The sequence below is a fragment of the Manis javanica genome, chromosome 2 (genome assembly GCF_040802235.1).
Source record: "Manis javanica isolate MJ-LG chromosome 2, MJ_LKY, whole genome shotgun sequence".
Classification (NCBI taxonomy): Eukaryota; Metazoa; Chordata; class Mammalia; order Pholidota; family Manidae; genus Manis; species Manis javanica.
Genome location: NC_133157.1, coordinates 112,885,564 through 112,910,222, shown reverse-complemented (window position 1 = coordinate 112,910,222; position 24,659 = coordinate 112,885,564). Strand labels below are relative to the sequence as shown.

The following is a 24,659-nucleotide window of genomic DNA, read 5'->3' as shown; positions in this document are numbered from 1 at the left end:
TAATATATAATATATATACGATGGTATATTATTCAGCTGTGAAAAGGAACAGTGTTCTAATATATGCTACAATGTGAGTGAACTTTGAAAAAATGCTAAATGATATAAGCCAGACACAAAAGGAAAAATATTATTAGAATTCCACTTATATGCAATATCTAAAATAGGCAAATTCATAGAAAGTAGATTAGAGGTTGCTAAGGGGCAAGTAGAAGATGAAATAAATACTTTTATTTATTATTTTATCATTTTGGTGTCATTAATGTACAATTACATGAGCAACACTATGGTTACTGGACTCCCCCTATTACCAAGTCCCCACCACATACCCCAGTACAGTCACTGTCCATCAGCATACTAAGATGCTACAAACATGTACATGTCTTTGAACATGATGTTTTCATTTCTGTGACAAATACATAGGATAAAATGGCTGAGTCATAGGGCGTATGTATGTTTGACTTTCATAAGAAACATACAGGTATTTTATCTCAGATATGTCCTGCAAATATTTTTTCTCCACCTGTGGTAAATTAAAATTTTTAGTTTTAAAATCCAATTCAAACAACCCACTAAAAATGAGTAAAGGCCATGAAAAAGCTAAAAACTTTTCCTCTAAAATCAGGAATAAGACAAGGATGCCTACTCACAACACTTTTATTCAACAGAGTATTGGAAGTCCTAGCTACATTATCAGGCAAGAAAAAGAAATAAAGGCACCCACACTGGTAAGGAAGAAGTGAAATTGTCATTGTTTGGAGATGACCTGATACTACATAAAAAAAGCCCTAAAGACTCCACCAAAAAACTATTCAAATTAATAAATAAACTATACCTCAATTTTAAAAAATGTGTTAAAGACTTGAATAGACACTTATCCAGAGAATATATACAAATGGCCAACAGCACATGAAAAAATACTCAATATAATTAGTCATTAGGGAAACGCAAATCAAAACTACAATGAGTACTACCTTATAGCCACTAGGATGGCCAGCTATTTTTTTGTTGTTGGTAAGGTATCATTGATATACAATCTTATGAAGGTTTCACATGAGCAACACTGGTTACTACATTTACCCATTCTATTGAGTTCCCACCTAACACCCCATTGAAGTCACTGTCCATCAGCGTAGTAAGATGCTATAGAATCACTGCTTGTCTTCTCTGTGCTATTACTGCCTTCCCCGTCTCCCCCCTCTACACTATGTGTACTAATCATAATGCCCCTTAATCCTCTTCTCCCTCCCTTTCCACCCACCCTTCCCACCCCTTTCCCTTTGGCAACTGCTAGTCCCTTCTTGGACTCTGTGAGTCTGCTGCTGTTTTGTTAGATGGCTAGCTATTAAAAGCGAAAAACAAAAACAAAGATGGAAAATAACAACTAGGGAGCATGTGGAGAAATTGGAACCCTGCTGTATATTGCTGGTAAGAATGTAAAATGTCAGCTGCTGTGGTAAACAGTTGATGATTTCTCAAAAAGTTAAACATAGCGTTTCCCCATGACTCAGCAATTCTACTCCTAGATATATACCCAAAACAATTGAAAGCAGGTACTTAAACAAACGCGTATACACAAATGTTCATAAAAGCAGTATTCACAATAGCCAAAAGGTGGAAACAACACAGAGGTCCAGCGACAAATAAATAGATAAACTAATGAGGGTATGTGCATACAGTGGAATATCATTCAGCTATAAAAAGAAACGAAGTACTGTTACATCCAATACAATAGGGATTAACCTTGGAAACATGCTAGGTGAAAGAAGCCAGACACAACAGGTCACATGTTATATGAAACATCCAAAATAGGTAAATCCATAGACAGAAAATAGATTGGTGGTTACCAGAAGGGGAGATTAGGGAGCAATTGCTTAAAAGATACAGGGTTTTCTTCTGAAGTAATATATATGTTTTGTAACCAGATATGGGCAGTCTTGCAGAACATCACGAATATACTAAATACTACTGAATTGTCTACTTTAAATCATTAGTCATACATTATGTGAATTTTGTCCCTAAGAATCCAGTTTATACATTTTTTTCTTTACAATGGGGCAGTGGTTTCAGAATATCATGAATATACTAAATGCTACTGAATTGTTCACTTTAAATGATTAATCTTACATTATCTGAATTTTGCCTCTATTCGAGAATCCAGTTTGTACATTTTTTTCATTATAATCAGTGTTTTTTGTGTTGTACCCAAGAAATATTTGCTGACCCCAAGGTCATGACAATATTCTGTGTTTTCCTCTGCTCCATGATTCTGGATTTTAGGTTTAGGTCAAGTGACTCTTTTCAAATTAATTTCTGTGTATAGCATGATTAAGCATTTATTTATTTTGAATACAGAGAACCAGTTGTTATGGCAGGATTTGTTAAAAACACTTTCCTCTTTGAATTAACTTGACATTTTGGTAGCAAATCAATTGACTGAATATATGTGGGTTTGTTTCCAGATTTTACTGTGTTCCTTTGCTCTATTCAGCCTGTCCTTATACCAATACCACACTGTTTTGATTACTGAAGTTTACATCTACCAACTTTTCATACCCCCTCAAAACTTTGGCTATTCTAGGTCCTTTACATTCCCACTTAAATTTTAGAACCAGCTAGCTTGTCTGCTTTTTCAGATGATATTTTATTAGAAGCTGTTGACTGGGATCTCCTACATGAATTACCTACTTAGTTGATAGTAGACTGGTCTAAGACGGTTTTGAAAGAAAAAGGTTTTGCTTTACTTCATTCTTTCCTCTCCATTGTTGTAGCTTACAGGGGAAATGCCAGAACATGAGCAGGAATCTCAGCTCAGAGAACAACTGTCTGGCTGTAAGAGAATGACACAGCAACATCAGAAACAGCTGGTGAATCTGGAAAAAAAGTTAAAGGCTAAGATGGATAAGCATCGCCTCAGATTAGAGAAAGATCTTGAAACTCAGCGTAACACCTTTGCTTCAAACATGAAGAAACTTCTCAAGAAACATCAGGTGGCAGTGGAAAAAGAGGTAGCTGACCAGTATTACTAATGTGTTTATTCTCACTTGTGACTATTTCAAAATTAACAAAGATGGCATTTTGATGTTAGGGTATCTGTTCCCCAGAACTAGCAAGTCAATTGGGGAAAGGGAGAAATATTTATATAATAGGTAAAATATCAAGTGCTGAGTTAGGAACCAGTAGATATGGAATTATGTCCTGATAACTTGATACTTTTATCATGTAACAGTGGTTAAGTCAAGTAGATCAGATTAAACATGATGATGTGAGAGGTGAGACAGAGGCCTCCTCCCAAAACCACATATAACACAAAAATATAGTTAATACAACTAACCCTAAAAGATCAACAGGAAAGAAGGCAGCACCAGACTGCTTACACCTGGAGAAAAGAACAGACCTCAAAAAGGGTAACATACCAAAGCCGTGATCTGGGGTGACCTACGCACTTCTCCCACCCCAGCTCACTGGCAGAAGGAAGAGAAATGGAGTGGAGACGGGGTGGAGGCCTAGGACTGCTGAACACCCAGCCCTGGAGATCTGCTGTGGGAGCAAGAACCTATATTGCATGGTGCTCAAGATTAGTGGTGTTGGAAAGCTAAGACAGGAAGAACAGTTAGACAGACTGAGATTCCAGCTGTTGTGGAAAACAGGGATTCACATCCAGCTGCTCTGGGACAAAAGAAAGGCAGGCAGTATGAGAGACTTCCTAACAGTGAGAGGGCTACTAAATGGGCAAGGATTGCACAGGGCTTGCTGCTCAGGAAAAAGGACAGGTAGACAAAATTGTCCAGATGCACTCTGCCCAGCAGGTTGGGAACTTTTCAGGAACTTCAGGCACTCCATCCCCCTGGCTGGCTACACAGCTCCGAAGCCTTCCACCATGATATGCAGCGTGCTGCACCTTCCGGTAGGCTGGCACTGGCTTACAAACCAGCTGCCCCTGCCCTGGCGTCAGTCCATCCAGAGGGATTTCCTGCCTACAGCAGCTACAAATGCAAGGCATAGAGGGTTACACCTGTGTGTTCGACTGACTAGTCTGGCTGTGGAGAGATGCACAGTAGCCGGGAAGCAGGAAACAGCTCTACCCAACCCCCAGTCACCAGTGTCACTCTGCTGAGACCCTGACATCACTCCAAGGGCTAAGTAACTCCAGGGAGTATGCTTTCAGGGTCCTAGAGGGTGCCACATACAAATATGAAGTGCCAAAGGAACCTGGTTCAAACCAAAATCCCCAAAACACCAGAAAAGAGGTCAAGTGAAAATGAACTCATCAATCTTCCTAAAAGAGATTTTTAAAAAATCATAAACACATCCATGTAGGTACAGAAAAATACTCAAGAAAGCAGGAACAAATCCAGAACAGAGATCCATTAATTACGGAATACAATGTGGGGATTTAAAAGCAGATTAGATATGGTGGAGGAGACGATAAATGAAAAAAAATTAAAGAAGAGGAATGCAAAGAAGCTGAGGCACAGAAAAAAAGATCTCTAGGAATGAAAGAATATTGAGAGAACTGTGTAACCAATCCAACCGGAACAATATTTGTATTATGGGGGTATCAGAAGAAGAAGAGAGAGGAAAAGGGAAAGTGTCTTTGAGGAGGTAATTGCCGAAAACTTCCCCAATCTGGGGAAGGAGGTAGTCTCTCAGGCCATGGAGGTGCACAGATCTCCAAACACAAGGGACCCAAGGAAGACAACACCAAAACATATAATAATTAAAATGGCAAAGATCAAGGATAAGGACAAAATATTAAAAGAAGCCAGAGAGAGAGAAAAGATCACATACAGAGGAAAACCCATCAGGCTATCATCAGACTTCTCAGCAGAAAATTTACAGGCCAGAAAGGATTGGCAGGATTTATTTAATGCAATGAAGCAGAAGCAAGAATACTCTACCTGGCAAGATTATCATTTAACATTGAAGGAGAGATCAAACAATTTCCAGATAAGCAAAAGCTGAGGGAATTTACCTCCCACAAACTGTCTCTGCGGTGTATCTTGCATGGGCTGCTATAGATGGAAGTGTTCCTAAGGCTAAATAGCTGTCACCAGAGGTAATAAAACCACATTAAAGAAAGCAGAACAATTAATTACTAAGCAAATGCAAAATTAAATCAACTATCCCAAAGTAGCTTAAGGGATAGACAAAGAGCACAGAATATAATACTTAATATATAAACAATGGAGGAGGAAGAAAAAAGGAGGAGAAAAAAAAGAATCTTTAGATTGTGTTTGTAATAGCACAGTAAGTGAGCTTAGACTCTTAGATAGTAAGGAAGTTTCCCTTGAACCTTTGGTAATCACAAATCTAAAGCCTGCAATGGCAATAAGTACATACCTATTGATAATCACCCTAAATGTAAATGGACTGAATGCACCAATCAAAAGACACAGGGAAATAGAATGGATTAAAAAGCAAGACCCATCTATATGCCACTTAAAAGAGACTCACCTCAAACCCAAAGACATACACAGACTAAAAGTGAAGGGATGGAAAAAGATATTTCATGAAAACAATAGGGAGAAAAAAGCAGGAGTTACAGTACTTGTATCAGACAAAGTAGGCTTCAAAACAAAGAAAGCCACAAGAGCAAAGGAGGACATTACATAATGATAAAGGGGTCAGTCCAACAAGAGGATATAACCATTATAAATATCTATGCACCCAACACAGGAGCACCTACATATGTGAAACAAATACTAACGGAATTAAAAGAGGAAATAGAATGCAATGCATTCGTTTTAGGAGACTTCAGCACACCACTCACTCCAAAGTACAGATCAACCAGACAGAAAATAAGTAAGGAAACAGAGGCATTGAACAACACATTAGAACAGATGGACCTAACAGATATCTACAGAGTGCTCCACCCAAAAGCCGCAGGATACACATTCTTCTCAAGTGCACATGGAACATTTTCAAGAATAGATTATATGCTAGACTACAAAAAAGAACATCAGTAAATACAAAAATATTGAAATTGAACCAACCATCTTCTCAGACCACAAAGGTATGAAACTAGAAATAAATTACTTAAAGAAAATGAAAAGACCCGCAAACCCATGGAGGCTTAACAACATGCTCCTAAATAATCAATGGATCAATGACCAAATAAAAATAGATCAAGCAATGCAAAATCTGTGGGATGCCGCTAGGGCTGTGCTAAGAGGGAAGTATATTGCAATACAGGCCTGCCTCAGGAAAGAAGAAAAATCCGATATGAACAGTCTAAACTCACAATTAACAAAACTAGAAAAAGCAGAACAAATGAGGCCCAAAGTCAGTAGAAGAGGGACATAATAAAGATTAGAGCAGGCTGAAATAAAATCGAGAAGAATAAAACAATAGAATCAATGAAAGTAGGAGCTGGTTCTTTGAGAAAATAAGCAAAATAGAAAAACCCCTAGCCAGACTTATCAAGAAAAAGAGTGTCTAGAAATGAGAAAGGAAAAATCACTATGGGTACTACAGAAATACAAGGAATTATTAGAGAATACAGTGAAGAATTGTATGCTGAGTGACTTGATAACCCAGAAGGAATGAACAACTTTCAAGAAAAGTACAACCTTCCTTGGCAGACCCAGAAAGGAACAGAAAATCTGAACAGATCAATTACCTGCAGCAAAACTGAATTGGTAATAAAAATCTACCTAAAAATAAAACTCTTGGACCAGATGGCTTCACTGCTGAATTTTATCAGACATTTAGTGAAGACCTAATACCCATCCTCCTTAAAGCTTTCCAAAAAGTAGACAAGGAGGGAATACTTCCACCCTCATTCTATGAGGCCAGCATCACTCTAATTCCAAAATTAGGCAAATACACCACAAAAAAGTAAAATTATAGACCAATATCTCTGGTGAACATAGACGCAAAAACACTCAACAAAAGCATAGTAAAAAATATATCAAACAGAGCATCTGTCATGATCAAGTACAATTTTTTCCAGGGATGAAAGTATGGTACAACATTTGAAAATCCATCAGCATCATCCACCACATTAACTAAAATAAGGACAAAAAGCACATGATCATCTCCATAGAAGCAGAAAAAGCACTCGACAAAATTCAACATCCATTCATGGTAAAAAATATCAACAAAATGAGTATAGAGGGCAAGTACCTCAACATAGTAAAGGCCACATATGACAAACCCAAAGCCAACATCATACTTAACAGTGAGAATCTGAAAGCTTTTCCTCTAAGTCGGGAACAAGAGAAGGATGCCCACTCTTTCCACTTTTATTCAACATAGTCCTGGAGGTCCTAGCCACAGCAATCAGACAACACAAAGAAATAAAAGGCATCCAGATTGGTAAAGAAGAAGTTAAACTGTCACTGTTTGCAGATGACATGATATTATATATAAAAAATCTTAAAAGAATCCACCCCCTAAACTACTAGTACTAAGAACTGAATTCGGCAAAGTGGCAGGATACAAAATTAATACACAGAAATCTCTTGCATTCCTATACACTAATGATGAACTAGCAGAAAGAGAAATCAGGAAAACAATTCCATTCCCAACTGCATGAAAAAGAATAAAATGCCTAGGGATAAACCTAACAAAGGAAGTGAAAGACCTATACACTGAATACTACAAGACATTTAAGAAAAAGAAGATACTAATAAATGGAAATAACATCCCTTGCTCATGGATAGGAAGAATTAATATTGTCAGTATGGCCATCCTGCCTGAAGCAATCTACCGATTCAGTGCAATCCCTATCAAAATGCCAACAGCATTTTTCAGTGAACAAGATCAAATAGTTCTAAAATTCATATGGAACCACAGAAGACCCCAAATAGCCAAAGCAATCATGAGAAGGAAGAATAAAGCAGGGGGCAGATTATGCTCCCCAACTTCAACCTCTACTGCAAAGGCAATTTGGTACTGGCACAAGAAAAGACCCAAAGGCCAATAGAACAGGCTAGGGATCCCAGATATAAACCCAAGCAAATGTGGTTAATTAATATACCGTAATGGAGCCATGGACATAGAATGGGGAAATGACAGCATCTTCAATAACTGGTGTTGGCAAAACTGGACAGCTACATGCAAGAGAATGAAACTGGATTATTGTCTAACCCCATACACAAAAGTAAATTCAAAATGGATCAAAGAACTGAATGTAAGTCATGAAACCATAAAACTCTTAGAAGACAACATATGCAAAATCTCTTGAATATAAACATGAGCAACTTTTTCCTGGATGCATCTCCTTGGGCAAGGGAAACAAAAGCAAAAATGAGCAAGTGGGACTACATCAAGCTTCTGTACAGCTAAAGACACCATCAGTAGAACAAAAAGGCATCCTACAGTATGGGAGAATATATTTGTAAACAACATATCCAACAAGTGATTAACATCCAAAATATGTAAAGCGTTCACATGCCTCAACACCCAAAAAGTGAATAACCCAATTAAAAAATGGTCACAGGATATGAACAGACGCTTCTCCAAAGAAGAAATTCAGATGGCCAAGAGGCACTTGAAAAGATGCTCCATATCACTAATTATCAGGGAAATGCAAATTAAAAGCACAATGAGATATCGTGTCATACCATTTAGAATGGCCAACATCGAAAAGACTAGGAACAACAAATGGTGGCTAGAATGCAGACGAAGGGGATTGCTCCTACACTGCCAGTGGGAATGTAAACTAGTTCAACCATTGTGGATAGCAATATGGAGGTTCCTCAAAAAACTAAAAATAGAAATTCCATTTGACCTGTGAAGTCCACTCCTAGGAATTTACCCAGAGAAAATAAGTTGTCAGATTCAAGAAGACATATGCACCCCTATGTTTATCACAGCACTATTTACTACAGCCAAGATATGGAAGCAGCCTAAGTGTCCATCAGTAGATGGATGGATAAAGAAGAAGTGGTACATATGCACAATGGAATACTATTCAGCCATAAGAAAGAAACAAATCCTACCATTTGCAGCAACATGGATGTAGCTAGATGGTATTACACTCAGTGAAATAAGTTAGGGAGAGAAAGACAAGTACCAAATGATTTCCCTTATTTGTGGAGTATAACAATGAAGCAAAACTGAAGGAACAAAGCAGCACACTCACAAACTCCAAGAAGGAACTAGCGGTTACCAAAGGGGAGGGGTGCAGGAGGGCGGTTGAGGAGGGAGGGAGAGGGGCATTGAGGGCTATTACGATCAGTACACATGGTGGGGGGGGGGATCATGGAGAAGACAGTGTAGTACAGAAAAGACATGTAGTGATGTGGCATCTTACAACACCGATGGGCAGTGACTGCAATGGGGTATGGGAGAACTCGATGATATATGTGGGTGAATGTAGTAACCACATTATTTTTCATGTGAAACAGTCATAAGAGTGTATATCAATGATACCTTAATGAAAAAAAAGTAATTAAGTATTCTGTTCTAGGCCTTGGGTACTTTGGTTATCTGAGAAGTTTGATAAATCAGTTAGTAGGTGATTTAGGTGTCAAAAAAACATTCATCATTCTCTATGTACTTTTTGGAAACCTTAAATTTATAGTAGCATTTTTATATCAGAAGAATTGAAGAGTACTGTAATATACAGAGAATGTTAAATTAAGAGGAATTAAGAGGGTTTCAGATTCAGATTTAGCCCATTTGTTTACTACAAATAAGTATCATTCTACTGTATGATAAAGGTGCATTTTTTAGGAGTCTTTTATGGAAACTGGTTTCTAATTTCCTTGGTGTCCCATTAGTTTCAATTTATTTTGATAATCACAGTTGTCAAGTAAAATGTAAACTTCTCAATAAATGTACACCATATCTTCAAATATGTCTGGCTAGTCTGCCCTGGGGCATTTAGAGCTACCCTGTTCACCCTTCCCTGCAAAAAAAAGAAGAATCACTCTCTCACAGGAACAGAGAATTTAGCAAAATAATTTCTGGTGTAAATGAATATTTGATTTTGAAATAATTTGGTGAAAGAATGTAGAAATATTTAGTATCCTGTTTGGTGTTGTACTTTCTTGAATACTTTGTAAACAGGTAGATACATTTTTAGGAAAGGAATTCATGAAACAGGATGTACAATATGATTTTAGAATTGTTTTATATATTTATATCAATATCTATACATGCCTAGAAAAAATTAGGAAGGGTATGCACCAAAATGTTTATATTGGTTACCTCTGAGTGGTAAAATCATGCAAGATTTTTCTTTTTTGTGTTTTTCTGTATTTCCTAAATGTTCTACAATGGATATGTATAGTTCACCCTCGAATAACATAGGTTTGAACTGCACAGGCCCATTTATACACATTTTTTTTTCAATAAAGGTCTTGGGAAAGGTTTTGGGAGACAGTTTAAAAGATCATTTTCTTTTTTCTAACTTTATTTTAAGAATACAGTATAGAATTTATACAATATACAGAATATGTGTGAATATCTGTTTATGTTGTTAGTAAGGCTGCCAGTCAGCAGTACGCTTTTAGTAGTTAAGTTTTTGGGGAATGAAAAGTTATAGGAGAATTTTTTTACTCTGTTGGGAGTCAGCATCCCTAATCCCCACATTGTTTAAGGGTCAACTATTGCATGTATCATCAGAAATAAAATAATAATATACAGGTATTTAATATTTAACATTTTCATATTATTTAAAATACAAATTAAAAATCAGGGTTTAATTTGAAGATGAATGTATTACATTGTTTAATACACAAGTCAAGCTAGATAAAAGGTCATAACTTAATTACATTTGTTTTGTTTTATTAGTTGGGGGTGTCGGGCAGCATACTCCACTTAAATGGGGGAAAAAAGGTGAAAACACTGACCCTGTAAAAGATCAGCATTTTAAAGATGAGTTCCATTTTAGTGGTTCTCTGAAATTCAAATCACAAGGATGCTGAGTAATACTTGTTAATAATTTATTGGATATTCTTGTTTTGGTAATGATTATACTGATTTTATATTCTTAGGTGGGAGGAAATATCCTTGCTAATGTGTATTAAACTGCTGCTTTGAAGTTTATCTACTTAGCTAATTTGATCCATTTAAAAATTTTCCTATAGGCTAAAGTGATGTCCAACGAGGTGAAAAAATTTCAGCAACATATTCAGGCTGAGCAGAAGAAAGAACTGAATAGCCTTTTGAAGACCCAGAAGAGAGAATACAAACTTCGAAAGGAACAGCTTAAGGAGGTATTTACTTTATAAAAATTTTCAAGCCACTTACCTGCTTACTGGTTATATCCAATATTGATCTACTCATAGAACCATTAAGATAAATTTTTCTTTTGTTTGTGGCCACTAACAATATATCAGTTTAAGTGAGGACATTGATTTTAACCCATTACTTTTCAATGGCTGAGATCCTCAGTTGAGTGGGATCTAAAAAGAGTGATCTCTTGAAAATCTGAATTATTTTATAAAGCTATTATTTAGTAGCTTTCCTAAGCACTTCTTAAGTAATTGAATCACTAGAAATAAAAATATTTTATCTGTGAAAAAGAGCCATACATCTCTTCCTTTAAAAGTAAATCATACCTTCTTACTTTGGGCTCAGATTACAATAATTTGTTCTTATTCTGATTTTAACACAGAAGAAGGATAAGAGGCATTTCTTCTCATCCCATTTTCTTTCATAGGAAAGCATGCTAATTATGTCTTTATGGCTACAGGATTTCATGTGTGTTTGCCCTTTATGTGCTTCTTTCTTGAACTTATTTTTATCGCACATCTAGGCTATCTGTGAGGAAAGCCATGTTGTCCTAAGGCAGTTTCTGAAAGGGGGTTATTATTCAGGATAGTGGTCAGGACAGGAAAATGGTATGTGTCAACTATAGCATATTTATTATATTGCAGAGAATATAAATCAGCCATCTTTTGTAGGGATAAGATGATTTTTCAGAGACTATTGACCTTATGATTCTTCACCTGTTATTCAAGAAAGAAACCAATTCTTTATTACTTTTGTGGCCTTATGATTCTTCACCTGTTATTCAAGAAAGAAACCAATTCTTTATTACTTTTGTGGAGAAGATATTCAAACACATAAATATAAAAAGCACATAAACTTGTAGTTCTCAACTGAAGGATGTCAATGAGAAGACAGAGAGAATACAGGCATATACACAAAGAATCATTTGACTATGTTTTTCAAAATCTTTTGCCAAGGAAATTCCCCACCCACCAAGACTTCCCCAGTTTACACCCTCTTTTACAGACTGATGGACTGAAATTTTTAGTCCATGTAATTAATTATTAGCACACAGATAAATTAATCTTGATAAAATAACCATAATCTCTTTGGTATATTGCTTTTTTGTGTGTAGGAATTTGACCTATAATTAGACATATAAGTCTTATTAAGGACATTGGTGGCACAAAGCCTTGCTATATATGCCCTGCCAAGTGAGGTTCATTGATAAGATTTTTCCAACTTTAAAGAATATAACCTGCTATGTATTCCCATTACTGTAATCTAAAAGCTAAACTCAATACTGGAACATGGGATTTGAAAAGATTGTAAATAGGATTCCCAACTCTAAATAAATATCCAACAAAATGCAGTTCTATTGTTGTTTCCTAGTGAAATCAGGTTTTAGTTTTATAAATGAATATGTTGTTTTAGATAATCCTTTAAGCATATAATTCATAGTCTAATAAGTTCATTTTCTTTTAGAAGGTAGTTTTGTGTCTGTATATGTCTGTGTGTGTGTGTGTGTGTTCATTTAGAATGATAATTATCAGTATAGAGGAAGGGACATACTATAGTCTTAGTGGGTGGGAAATTTCCTTGGCAAAAGATTTTGAAAAACATAGCCAAGTGATTCTGTATATGCCTGTATTATCCCTGTCTTCTCATTGACATCCTTAAGTTGAGAACTACAAACTTATGTTTTTTATTTTTATGTGTTTGAATATCTTATCAATGAAAGTAATGAATAATTGGTTTCTTTCTTGAACAACAGATGAAGAACCATAGGTTAACAGTCTCTAAAAATCATCTTAGACCTAGGAAAGATGGCTGATTTATATTCTCTGCAAGGTTGATGCATTTTAGGTTGAAATATACTAGTATTAATTAGCATCCTCGGGTTTGCACCATTAAATGTATTGTCAATATTCTCATCTTGTCCAGTATAAATACATTTTTTTAGGTAGTTTGTGAGATGATAGTCTTGCCTTGTTCAGTGGTTATAGTGCTGAATATTAAATCTATTCTAAAAGGTCTCTATTTTCCTTTGGTTTTGTTGATTTTCCATTTAATTTCCGGTCTTTTATACTGAACCCATCCTTAACTTTGCCAAAAACTTAGTATTTCTATTGTTGAAACCAAGAAGTGAGACATAACTATATTTTAACCTTAATTTTAATTCATGTGTGATTTTTACATGAAAGCCCTGTCTTCTTCCCCTTTTTGGGAGGACTTTAAAGAAAGATGTTTTACTTCATTCACCAATCATTGCGTGCTTTCAAAGCTACGAGCCATCCTAAATATAGCTGTGCAAAGCTTAAAAGTATGCATGTTTTCTAGTGTATGTTTTCTCTTTTCTTGTCCTACTTCATGGATAACTCCAGAAACAGAAAAATAGTACCTACTTCCTTTAAGGTCATTGCCCTGCCTGCCCATGAGAGAGGGCACAAATTAAGTACTTTTACTGAAGATTACCAGCTACCAAATAGTATATTCATGTAGTTAATTTTTATGTATTTTGAACTCAGTTGTTTTTTATCTTGCCAGGAGCTGAATGAAAACAAGAGCACCCCAAGAAAAGAAAAAGAGGAATGGCTTTCAAAGCAGAAAGAGAACATACAGCATTTCCAAGAAGAGGAAAAGACCAATCTTCTTCAGCATCAGAGACGGTACCTAGAACTGCAATGCCGTCGCTTGAAAAGAAAGTTGTTACTTGGGTGCCATAACTTGGAGCAGGACCTTGTCAGGGAGGTATGTGTAAATGGTGTGAAATCAGAATCTTCCTGAAAATATGTCAGTCACATCCCACCCTCAGGGCCTTAGAGCACCTCTGCTTGCCTTAGCCTAAGTCCTTCTTCCCTGGAAACCCAACCCACACAGTTCACCTTCTCCCTCACTTCATATCTCCTCAATTCTGATCTCCAAATCATCCTCCCTTCTTTAAATATTCTTGCACTCCTCTCTCTCTCTCTCACACACACCACACACACACACACACACATACGTGCACACACTTTTTATGGGGATCTCTCTCTCCCCAAGTAGAATGGAAATTAGATGAAGTCCCAGGTTCTGTTCAGGACTTTTATAGACAGTGGCTAGGTATATCCAGGCCTTGTAGCTAGTGGCTGGCTCATAATAGGTACTCAATAAATATGTATTAAGTAAATATATAATAAATATTAATTCCATGAATGAAAGAACTGTTAATTTTTAAATATGAGAAAATTAATTGGATAACTTATACCTTTTCATCCGAAATGGGTGCCATGAAGGTATATACTACCATTTAACATAGTTTTATAATCATGAAATTATTCATTGGGAATATGTAGAAACTTATGCCAATGAAAACAACGGTTCTCATTATCAGGTATACCTATGAGCATAGATCAATTTATTTCCAAGAGTGGCTTAAAATAAACTTCAAGGATAACATAATTATTCAAATTCACTAATAATTAAATAAATTCAAATGAAAACAATTGCATCAATTAGATAATATTGGTCTAAAAAATTGGTAAGTCCTAGTAGTAGCATGAGAAAGTGGTCAATGTTGGTAAGAATATAAATTGACACTGCCATTTTGGAGCATAATTCATCAGCTTTAACAATTTGATTTGCATGTATCTTCTACCCATCAAATCCGCTTCTAGAATTCTATCCTAAAGAAATAGTAACATAATTATGTGGTGTATCATGTGTAGATGTTTATTAAAATTTGTCATAAAACAAAAAATAGAAAAACTATGGCATCAGAAAGCAGAAGCTTCCTATAAAAATTTTTTAAAATCTGTATTTGTCCATTATATTTTTAGGTAAAGAAAGCATATTATATGCCTATAATATATATTGTTATTCAATTTTAAAACTGTATGTTTTTGTGTAATAGTTGTGTCACGATAAGCATGGGGAAGGTTGGGAAACATATGCACCAAATGTTGGCCCCTGGAGAAGGGACAGCAGAGGCAAAGGGGGCACGTCTGACTTCCTTCTACATAGAAAAAGAGACAGAGTGTGTGAGTGTATGTGTGTGTGTGTGTTGTACATTTGATCTTCTAAACTGAAAAAAATTGTAGTAACATTTATTGATCATGAGGTAGGTATTCTGACAGCTTTCCACTTATGAACTCATTTCACCCTCATGTTAATTTTATGAAACAGCTATGTTATGGTCTCCATTTGAGAAGTAATGAAATGGAAGCACAGAGAGTTTAAGTAATTAACCTAAGGACTCACTGCTGGTCAGTAGCAGAGCCAGGATTTAGAAAGCAGGCAGCCTAGCCCTAGAGTCTTGTGTTCTTAACCACTGCACTATACTGGGTATGCTGCATGTAATAGAATTGAATGTATACTCTGAAGAAATTCAAAGGATGACTTAGAAATCCTGTTCAATACAAAATTAGGAAACATAAATGACGGAAACAGAGTAGAAAGGACATTAAGTCTCTTGGGACAGATTTGATATGTCTTAAGCTTATTGCTTAAAGTAGTATAAATAGTAAATGAACAGATAAGGCAATTGTACTACTAATTGCCCATTTTCTACAGTTCCAGTAATAAAAGTCTAATATTCACTGTGCAGCCATTATTAAATCAGAAGATTACATCTATATATCCTGGTTATTCTGTTTCTTAGGATTTTTTTTCTCCTGGCATTGTACATCAGCAAATTACACCTTTGTCTTTTTTTATGGATTAGGAATTAAATAAAAGAAAGGCTCAAAAGGACTTAGAGCATGCAATGCTACTGCGACAGCATGAATCCACGCAAGAACTGGAGTTCTGCCACCTCAACACAGTGCAGAAGATGCGCTGTGAGTTGATGAGACTGCAGCATCAAACCGAGCTCACTGACCAGCTGGAGCGTAATAAACGGAGAGAGCGAGATCTAAGGCGGAAGCATGTCATGCAGGTTCGACAGCAGCCTAAGAGTCTGAAGGTACCTTTAGCCTAAGCTTCTTGACAAAGGAGAACAGATAAAAGGCATCATGTAAACAGTGAAAGTCTAAGCCAGATGTCTGTCATAAAGAAACTGAATAAGCTTTTTTTCTTTTCATTTTCAGCATGTTTGGTTAGTGTTGGTGTAGAGGGTCTATGGCTACAGACTTCTGCTTGTGTATTTCTCAGCAGAGTACCAAAAAATGGCCAGAACTTTTTAACTGTGGAAAGTGTCATAAATAAGATTCAAAATTCTCATTTTAAGTGTACCCAAATGTCCAGTGTTGATACTACAATCTACATATCACATACTAACCTGCTGGCTTCTCTCTGTTGTTCCAAGTTTTATAGTTTTGGAATCTTATTTCCTCTGAATGTGATTTGTATCCAAAAGAGGCAGTAAGTTCTTAATTAGTACAGATACCAGTGAATGAAAAATGCCTTTTTACCCCCTCTCCCTTCATTGTCAATACTCATCTTTAGAGGAATAGTGGAATTATCACACTGTTACTCCCATTCTTTCTGTGTTTGGTAATATAGGTAAGACCAGGGCATGTGTAGTTGGAGTGTATTTTTTTAATTAGTACATCAGAGTGAAGCAAGGTATTATATGCTCTCTTGTAGACAAATAAGGAAAGACAAGTGTTGGTGGTATATAATATCAAAGGACTTTAAATTTTGTATTTGCTTTGATAGAGAAATTTATTTATATGATACAAAATTTAAAAGATGCCAAAGTGTATTTATTATAAAGTTAAAGGTTTCCCTCTCCTTGTTCTTTAGGCCACCTGGTCCGGCCCCCTCTACCAAAATCAGCCAGAGTTAACAATTCCAAGGAATTTTCAAATTTTATAACTTGTAATGAATATGTGAAGTATGATCACATGAATCTTAATAAACAAAAAACCAAAACGACCCACTATATATGTTGTCACCCACAGTAGTACCTCAGTTAATCTGTACATGTCTGCACATTGTAAACTTGTATTTACATCCAACAAGGCCCCGGTTCCACACTATCTTCTTTATCCCCTTTTTCAAACTCTTTGGCAATTTAACTATAAAACTATCAGGTAACAACACTTACCTGAATAACTCTCCTGAAGTGAAGTGAAATTCACTCACAGAAGTAATCTGTGTCCAAACCAGAAGCTAAACCACACCTAGTGGTATCTCTGATTCCTATTCAACTCCATTCATACAAGTTGTCCTGAACAAAGCACAGAAGCAAAGCTAAGATTCAGCCTTTCCTTGTGAATTTAAGTAAAATTTTATACTTTGCTGTATCTTCAAAACAGCTAATGAACATCGTTTACAGAGTGGCTTGTATGTTGACTACCCTCATAACCGTCATTAGTTAATGCTTATCACAATCAGAATTCTTAATGATTTTCCAGATTAATTTTGTCTTTGTAATGGTTACATAGTAGGGTTTCCCACCAAAAGATATTTAAAGCATGTCTATAAAATGAATTACAGTTTTAAAGTGAGCAGCACCCAGAAGTAAACCAAACTGAAAGCTTGTTTAGTGTCTTTGGTCAGACCATAACTCTGACACGACTTCATTTCTCTGGGGCTTGGGAGAGGTTAGTTGTTTGCTGTTTAGCCCTTCCTTTTTGTTCCCTGTTGTGGCAGCCTTCTCAGTTTGAATGCTTGTAGACACTAGTCTGATTTTCACAGATATTGTTAAAAAAAGGGGGGAAAAATAATGTCTCACAGTTGTAGTTAGACTTCAGATAGAAAGCATCCTTCTCATGATACATAAGCTCAAGATTTTCCATAAAAGAAATTGTTCTGTTACTTTAGTGGGAAAGAAAATCACCATGTTCCTCTTAGTTGTATACATCTATCTACTTTCACAATTTGAACAAAACACTCTTTTTTTTAAATTAAGGTATCAATGATAAACAATCTTAAAAAGGTTTCACATGGGCAACATTGTGGTTTCAACATTCATTCATACTATCCAGTCCCCCCCAACCCACTGCAGTCACTGTCCATCAGCATAGTAAGACACTATAGAGTCATTACTGTCTTCTCCGTGCTGTGCTGCATTCCCCATGACCCCACTATATTGTGAGTGCTAATAAGAGTGCCCTTAATCCCCTTCTCCATCCCTCCCCACCGACGCTCCCCAACCCCTTCCCTTTGGTAACCCTAGTCCCTTCTTGGAGAAAACAGACTCTGTTTTAACATCATGTCATTTCACTTACATAAGTAATAGTTGCAACTTTTTAAGGTAAATTTGTACTTGCTAAGTAGTAGTTCAACTTCAATAGTTGCAACTATTCCAACTTTCTCCAAGACTTTAAGGGGGATAGGAGGACTTCAGTTTGCACACTTAGGTAAGCTGACAGTGTTTGTAGACACTGGGGCACCATTTCTGAGGAATGACTTGGGTAAACACCTATTGTTTATCTGCCATTTCTTCATCTGCCATTAGGTGATGTTTTGTCAGTATTAAGTGATTAAGAAACAACTGGAACATGTTTATCCTGCTTTCACTTGAGTGAAACATTGAGGAATATAGTTTGTTCTTGGTAAAAGTATTAATCTTGTTGAAAAAATTTTCCAGGGCATTCCTTTATGTCATTAGCTAGTGATATGGAGTGACTATAGTTTTCTTGGCAATATATTTGAATATTTAAAAGTTTTTTAAAGAATGGAGGCTGTTACACAAAGTCAGAAGAGAATTCTAAATTTCATTGTTCCATTTCTGGCTAACTTGGAAGAATTTTATTAACCAAGGGCAGTATTTAAGAGCAGTGCTAAGCATAACTAAACCAAGAGTTTGTCTTTCTAGCTAGACATTTCTTGACCCTTCACAGAATAAAGGTACATGACTGTGACTTAGTACCTCAATTGGTGTAAAATGCAGAAAAGGATATATATTTGATTTTGTAGTATGGGAGCAATGAGTGTGAACTAGTTCCTTGACAAGAGTGTTTGGTCATACATGCATTTGCACACTTAGTCAACCATTCAATATCTGGCAGTATATATATTGAGGTAAATAATTTCAACTATAGGTTCTGCCTTTGTGTAGCAAATGAGTGTTGTTACTTGTAGGCCTGATGGGTATACCTTATAAAATAGATCTCATCTTACTAAGTTTTGTTGAAACTTGAGTTCATAGAATAATTAACCTGTGATTTAAAAGCCAGAGTTATTCTGTTTCTGAACTCAAATTATTTTATCTCAAAAATGTTTATGTAGTTCATGTCTTCTATCATTACCACAAGAAGGGTTGTCCCTTCTCTTGCCTCATAACTTTTCTTTGACCTTTGAAAGATTAGTTAGCTGACTTTCAGGTTTTTGCTCATGGTGCTAAAGAGTAAACCCTTAGGAGAAGCAGACCCAAAACTTAGCCATCTTAACTGAGCAGTATGACCACAACATTAATGAAATGCTCTCCACTCGAGCTGTAAGTTTATTTTACTTAGGCAAAACAAATTTAGTGCCCCTTTCCTTCCACTGCCTGAATAAAATCCCAACAACTGAAATATTAAGTTGGAAATGAAAACTCTGCTGCACCTTGGGAAATAGTCATGGTGGTCCATCATATTCTTCTTGTTCTCAGCATTGCTTGGAAATATGCATGATGCAAATGTAATTCTCTTTGATACATTTGGACATGAGGTTCCACATAGGCTCTCTGCTGGTGCCTTGCAGAGGTTTAGTACATATACCAACAGTGTATCAAGATTGGAGAAGCAACTTTGTTAAGCAGTGTTCAAAGAGTAGTACTTTATCCAGATGGTCACATTTGAGTGCAGGTACAAAATATTTGCTATGTAAGTTTGCAGACTTTTTCTTAATGGGCCAGATAGTAAATATTTTAGGAGGAAAAATTGAGATTATTATGTGGGTATTTACATAGCCATTTAAAATGTGACCATTTCAGAATGTAAAAAACCACTCCTAATTAGTGGACTATTGAAAAACAAAACATCAGGTAACTGTTCAGATTTGGCCCATAAGCTGTAGCATGCTTGTCCCTGTTCTGTAGTTATTTCCATTGGAGAGAAGAGATTCACAGTCTTATATCAATCAGATTCTATGTTTTTCTTTAAAAAATAATGATTATTTAGGCATCATCCAAATAGTTTATGATAGCTTTATTCTTATAATGCCATCATTGGTTGCTGTGTTTTCCTTTTCCAGAGATGTTTATTCCAAGATGTAAAAGAGAACAGTTGTGCCCTATAGCAGAGTAGTCTGTCTTAACTTACACCTCCTCCTTTCCATAGGTCATGAAAAGATAGCTCACAGGAGGATATATCTGTTTTCTTTCTTTCAGCCGCATTTGGATGAAGCACAGGAGGCAGAGTGCCAGGCTTTGAAAATGCAGCTGCAGCAGGAACTCGAGCTGTTGACTGAACTTCAGAGCAAGATCAAAATGCAGGCTGAGGCACAACATGCTCAAGAGCTTCGGGAGCTTGAGCAGAGGGTCTCCCTCCGCAAGGCACTCTTAAAACAAAAGGTATACGTAATAGAAAAAAGTAATTGTGCCAGTATTTGCTTTCATCAAAATCATTTCATAAATATATTTTCGTGATGACAGAGGTGACATTAGATTGTTTTCACAATACCATATTTCCTTAATTCTAGTTTTCGTAGTGTTTTCTTTTTCTTTAAAATTACTGATTCAGTAATGAACCTTAAAATTAATGAGTGTGATATATTAAAGGAATATACTTAAGTAGTAATTGCTAGAGGAATGATGTGGAGTTATGTGAAGACAGTTGAATTGTAAAAGGATAGCTCTGGCTCCGTCTTCCTCACTTCTTTTGTGTACCTAGTTGTACCTAAAGAAATTGGAGAGAAACTTGGATAGTGAAGGAAGAAACTTCAGTAATTGCTTGAGAGAGACAAGGAAAAGGGATCAGGAATATACTTTATTCATTCATCCCTGGTCTGAAACTGTACAGATTGATGCATTACTAGAAAAGAGAAGGTAAAACCAGTTTTACACAGATGAAGAATCAGGCTGAAAATATTATTTTTGGATGTAGCTTTATTTATTTTACTTATTCTTTGTCATATATATTAGAACTAGAATCCCTAAATTCACTTGTGTCCTTTAAGGTACTGAGGCAGTATGTGTGTGTGTGTGTTGGAGAAAGAACGAAGGGTAGAAGCTTTTGAGAAAGAAAGAGAGGAAAGGCATTTGTTCTGAGTAGTAGTAGAATATCACTTGTATCCAGGATTGAATGCTGTGTTCCAGAATTCCTGAGCCATAAGTTCCCAGCAGCTGGCATGGTCTTAGGTCCATTGTAAGTTAACACGTGCCTAATGGTTTTGTCTATTAAAAATTGTCATTGCTTCTGGACCATTAATTGGCCCATAGATTTTCCTCTACTTTTTATAGTTCTTGTGATAAAAATAGAATACCTCATTTCTATTTAAAAAAATATGTTCTTAAAAACTCCACCTAAATAAGGTGTTGCTATTTCTCTGGCACAGCTGTCTTTATTACTGGCTCCTTTAAGAGTTACTTGCCTCTAAAAATTATCTCAATTGTGCTTCTCATTCAAGATGGGAAGACAGAAACACATATAAATTTTTAGAAAAATGTAGTTGTCCCATGTACAGAATTCCTAAATCTGCCTGATTTCAACTTGCATATTTAAAATATAATCTAAAGTTCCATCTCTTATGCTACAAAATCATCACTAAAAGAGAACCTATAGTATTTCAGTAACAGTGTTATGAGAGAAATATTGGTACTGTTTTATTTGTATTTTTAGCTCCACCTAGTGGCTCCAAGAATGCTAATTAGTATCTTAGGTGTAGTCTTATTTCAATATATGAACTAAGGCCTTTATGTTCTACAAAACCAGGTAAAATGTTGGCATAGGGCTAATTCCATTGCCAGAAGTGCAGTGGCACTCTCATACATTGTTAATGCATTCTGGAAAGCAATTTGGAAGTATATATTGATCTTTGAAAATGTTAAGCAAAGAATTTAGAGGAAAGAAATCCTGAATACAGGAAAAGCAATATGCATAAATATGTTAATTATGGCATAGTTTATAATGGTTTAAAACACCTAACCATCTAAAATAATTAAGTGCTTATGACCAAGCCACTTAATTAAATCTTACTCAACCATTTAAATAATGGCTATAAAGATAGCATTAATGTGGAAAAATGCTTATGAGGTGTTGAATAAAATAAAGACAAATCACACTTAAAGTGAGTTGAGCTAATACTTATAATGGCTATATTAATATGGTAGATTGGTTGTGGTGGTTTGTATTTGATAATAGACATACATAAGATTATTTAGTATTAAAAATAATAAAACAGTGGAATAAATCTACAGTGCTTTGAGTTGCTGCTTGATTTTTAGGGCTTATGTTTATATTTCAAGTGAAGTGCATGACTATAAAGCAGTTTGGGGTCAGTCAGTTGGCAACTACCAAGACAGTGATATACCCATGGTATGATTTGACAACATCGTAACATCCATATTTTCTGTACTTTGTGCCTACCGGTTGTACAGATAAGAAACAGTCATCTGAAAAAAAACGTGCTTCATTTACATTTAAGTTTCAGCAAAATGACAACATAACTATAAATGTTAAATTCTATGTGAATTTCATACATGCATAGAAAGTGGCAGTATTTCCAAAGTATAAATGGGCTTTTCTTTGTCTTAACATTTCCTTTAATTTCCCCTGAATATTTCACTTAATATCAACAAAATGGTTGGTAGTTTTTAAAAAAGAATTGACAATTGGAATATCTTACAGGACCTTCCGAACTGAAAATATTCACACATTTGATTTCAGAGAAGATAGGTTAGGAGAGAAGTCTCAGAAGTCTTATATCCAGTGAAACCACCTTTCTTATTTACAGTAATAAATAAGATATTTTCAAAGAAATGGGAGTTAATATAACCTATCACAAATCTTAGTTTTAATTTTTATTGAAAAATATGCTGAGTTTCTTAAATGACAAAACTAATTCAGCAAACAAAATTGAAGCTGTGCTTACTGGATAAAAGTGGATAAGCATTAATGTGTGTAATATTTTTATCATGAGTTTCCTTCAGATAATATACAGGGCATTCAAATTAGTTAAATACTCAGTACAAGCCTATCCTTTATTTTAGGTCCTTTGAATGAAATGTTGTTAATAAATGGATTTTTGAAATTTTAAAATAGAAAAGATATAAAAGAAAAATTTGAACTTATTTGAATCCTTACAGATATATAAATTTAATTCTATATGAATTGGGTATTTTATATGTAGATATTAAAAGAGTGGAAAAGTTATTTTACAAATACATAATTTTTTAAACTTGGCAATTATAGAGAAACAAATATAAATTAAAATGTCTTTAATCTCACCACTCAGAAATCACCAGTTAACAATTTGATATCTTTCCCTTAGAAGAAGCACTGTGTCCAATCTAGGTTCTCTTTCAACCTTCATTAGGAAGTGCCCTCTCTAAACCTTTGTAACACTTTAGTACTTAGAGCTTAATAATTTTCAAACTCACCCTACCAAAGTCCATTCTGGCCTATTTGTAATCCCCCAGACACATTTTATCATTTTGCATACCTTTGCCCATATTCCCCCTGCTGAAAATATCTTCCCCTTCCCTTGTCTTCTGGTAAACTTGTGCTTTTCCTTCCGAATCCAGTTTCTGTCACCTTCTCTGAGAAGACTTCTTTGCCCTACTCCTCTTCCCCTATAGAGTGAAGTACGCCATCCCTTTGTATTTCTGCTTTACTTTATAAATCTGTTATTACATCTTATCATATTATGTGGCAGTTTTTTATTTGCATGTGTTTCCATGCTAAATTGTGTGTTTTTAAAAGGGCACTTTAAAAAATGATACATAAGAGGGGACTTGATAATATGGGTAAATGTTGTAACCACAATGTTGCTCATGTGAAACCTTCATAAGATTGTATATCAATGATAACTTAGTAAAAAAAAAGATACATAAAAATTAAGCACATTTGTTGAGCTAGATTTCTGAGTAGAGAACAATGAGTATTGGCTTAAGTCCTCAAGTATCTTGAAACCTAATTTAATACTTCTTTACAAATACTCTTTATTTCCTATTTTTTAAAAACTTTGTATTATGGAAATTTTCAAACATACACAAAAAGTATTAGTGAAATTATTAAGAACTAGTACAATGAAGTCCCCAAATACTCATTACCCAACTTCAACAGTTATCAGTATCTTGCTTATATTTCATCTGTTTCCCGACTCCACATGCAGCTTTTTAGGGGAGCAGAATAGGGGGCAGAGTATCTGAAATATTTTAAAGCAAATCCCAGCATTGAATCATTTCACTCCTAACACAGATAAGGAAATAAGGACTCTTTTACTTCAACATAGCCATAATTCCATTGTGTTAATTAACAAAATTATAATACATGTTTAAGATTACCTAATACTCAGTCCATACTTAGATTTCCCTTTGTATCTAAAAAAAGGTCTTCTTTGTTTATTTAGTTGGGGCCCAAACATGGCGTAGACATCGCATTTGATTGTCTTTTAAGCCTTTTAGTCTCCTGTGCCCT

The 24,659-nt window shown here is 35.5% G+C and overlaps 1 protein-coding gene across 12 annotated transcripts in view; it reads left to right on the top strand.

Annotated features, from left to right (window-relative positions):
* The window catches only part of LOC140847796 (serine/threonine-protein kinase TAO1-like), a 324,214-nt gene that overhangs the window by 294,754 nt on the left and 4,801 nt on the right, over window positions 1-24,659 (top strand). For 11 of the 12 annotated variants that reach the window (XM_073229150.1, XM_073229149.1, XM_073229148.1 and 8 more), the window contains 5 exons: window positions 2,772-3,008; window positions 11,043-11,171; window positions 13,717-13,920; window positions 15,872-16,111; window positions 20,411-20,593. In XM_073229150.1, the coding sequence (XP_073085251.1) occupies window positions 2,772-3,008; window positions 11,043-11,171; window positions 13,717-13,920; window positions 15,872-16,111; window positions 20,411-20,593 (993 nt within the window). The remainder of the gene's footprint in view (window positions 1-2,771; window positions 3,009-11,042; window positions 11,172-13,716; window positions 13,921-15,871; window positions 16,112-20,410; window positions 20,594-24,659) is intronic. The other variant, XM_073229143.1, reaches the window with a different exon arrangement.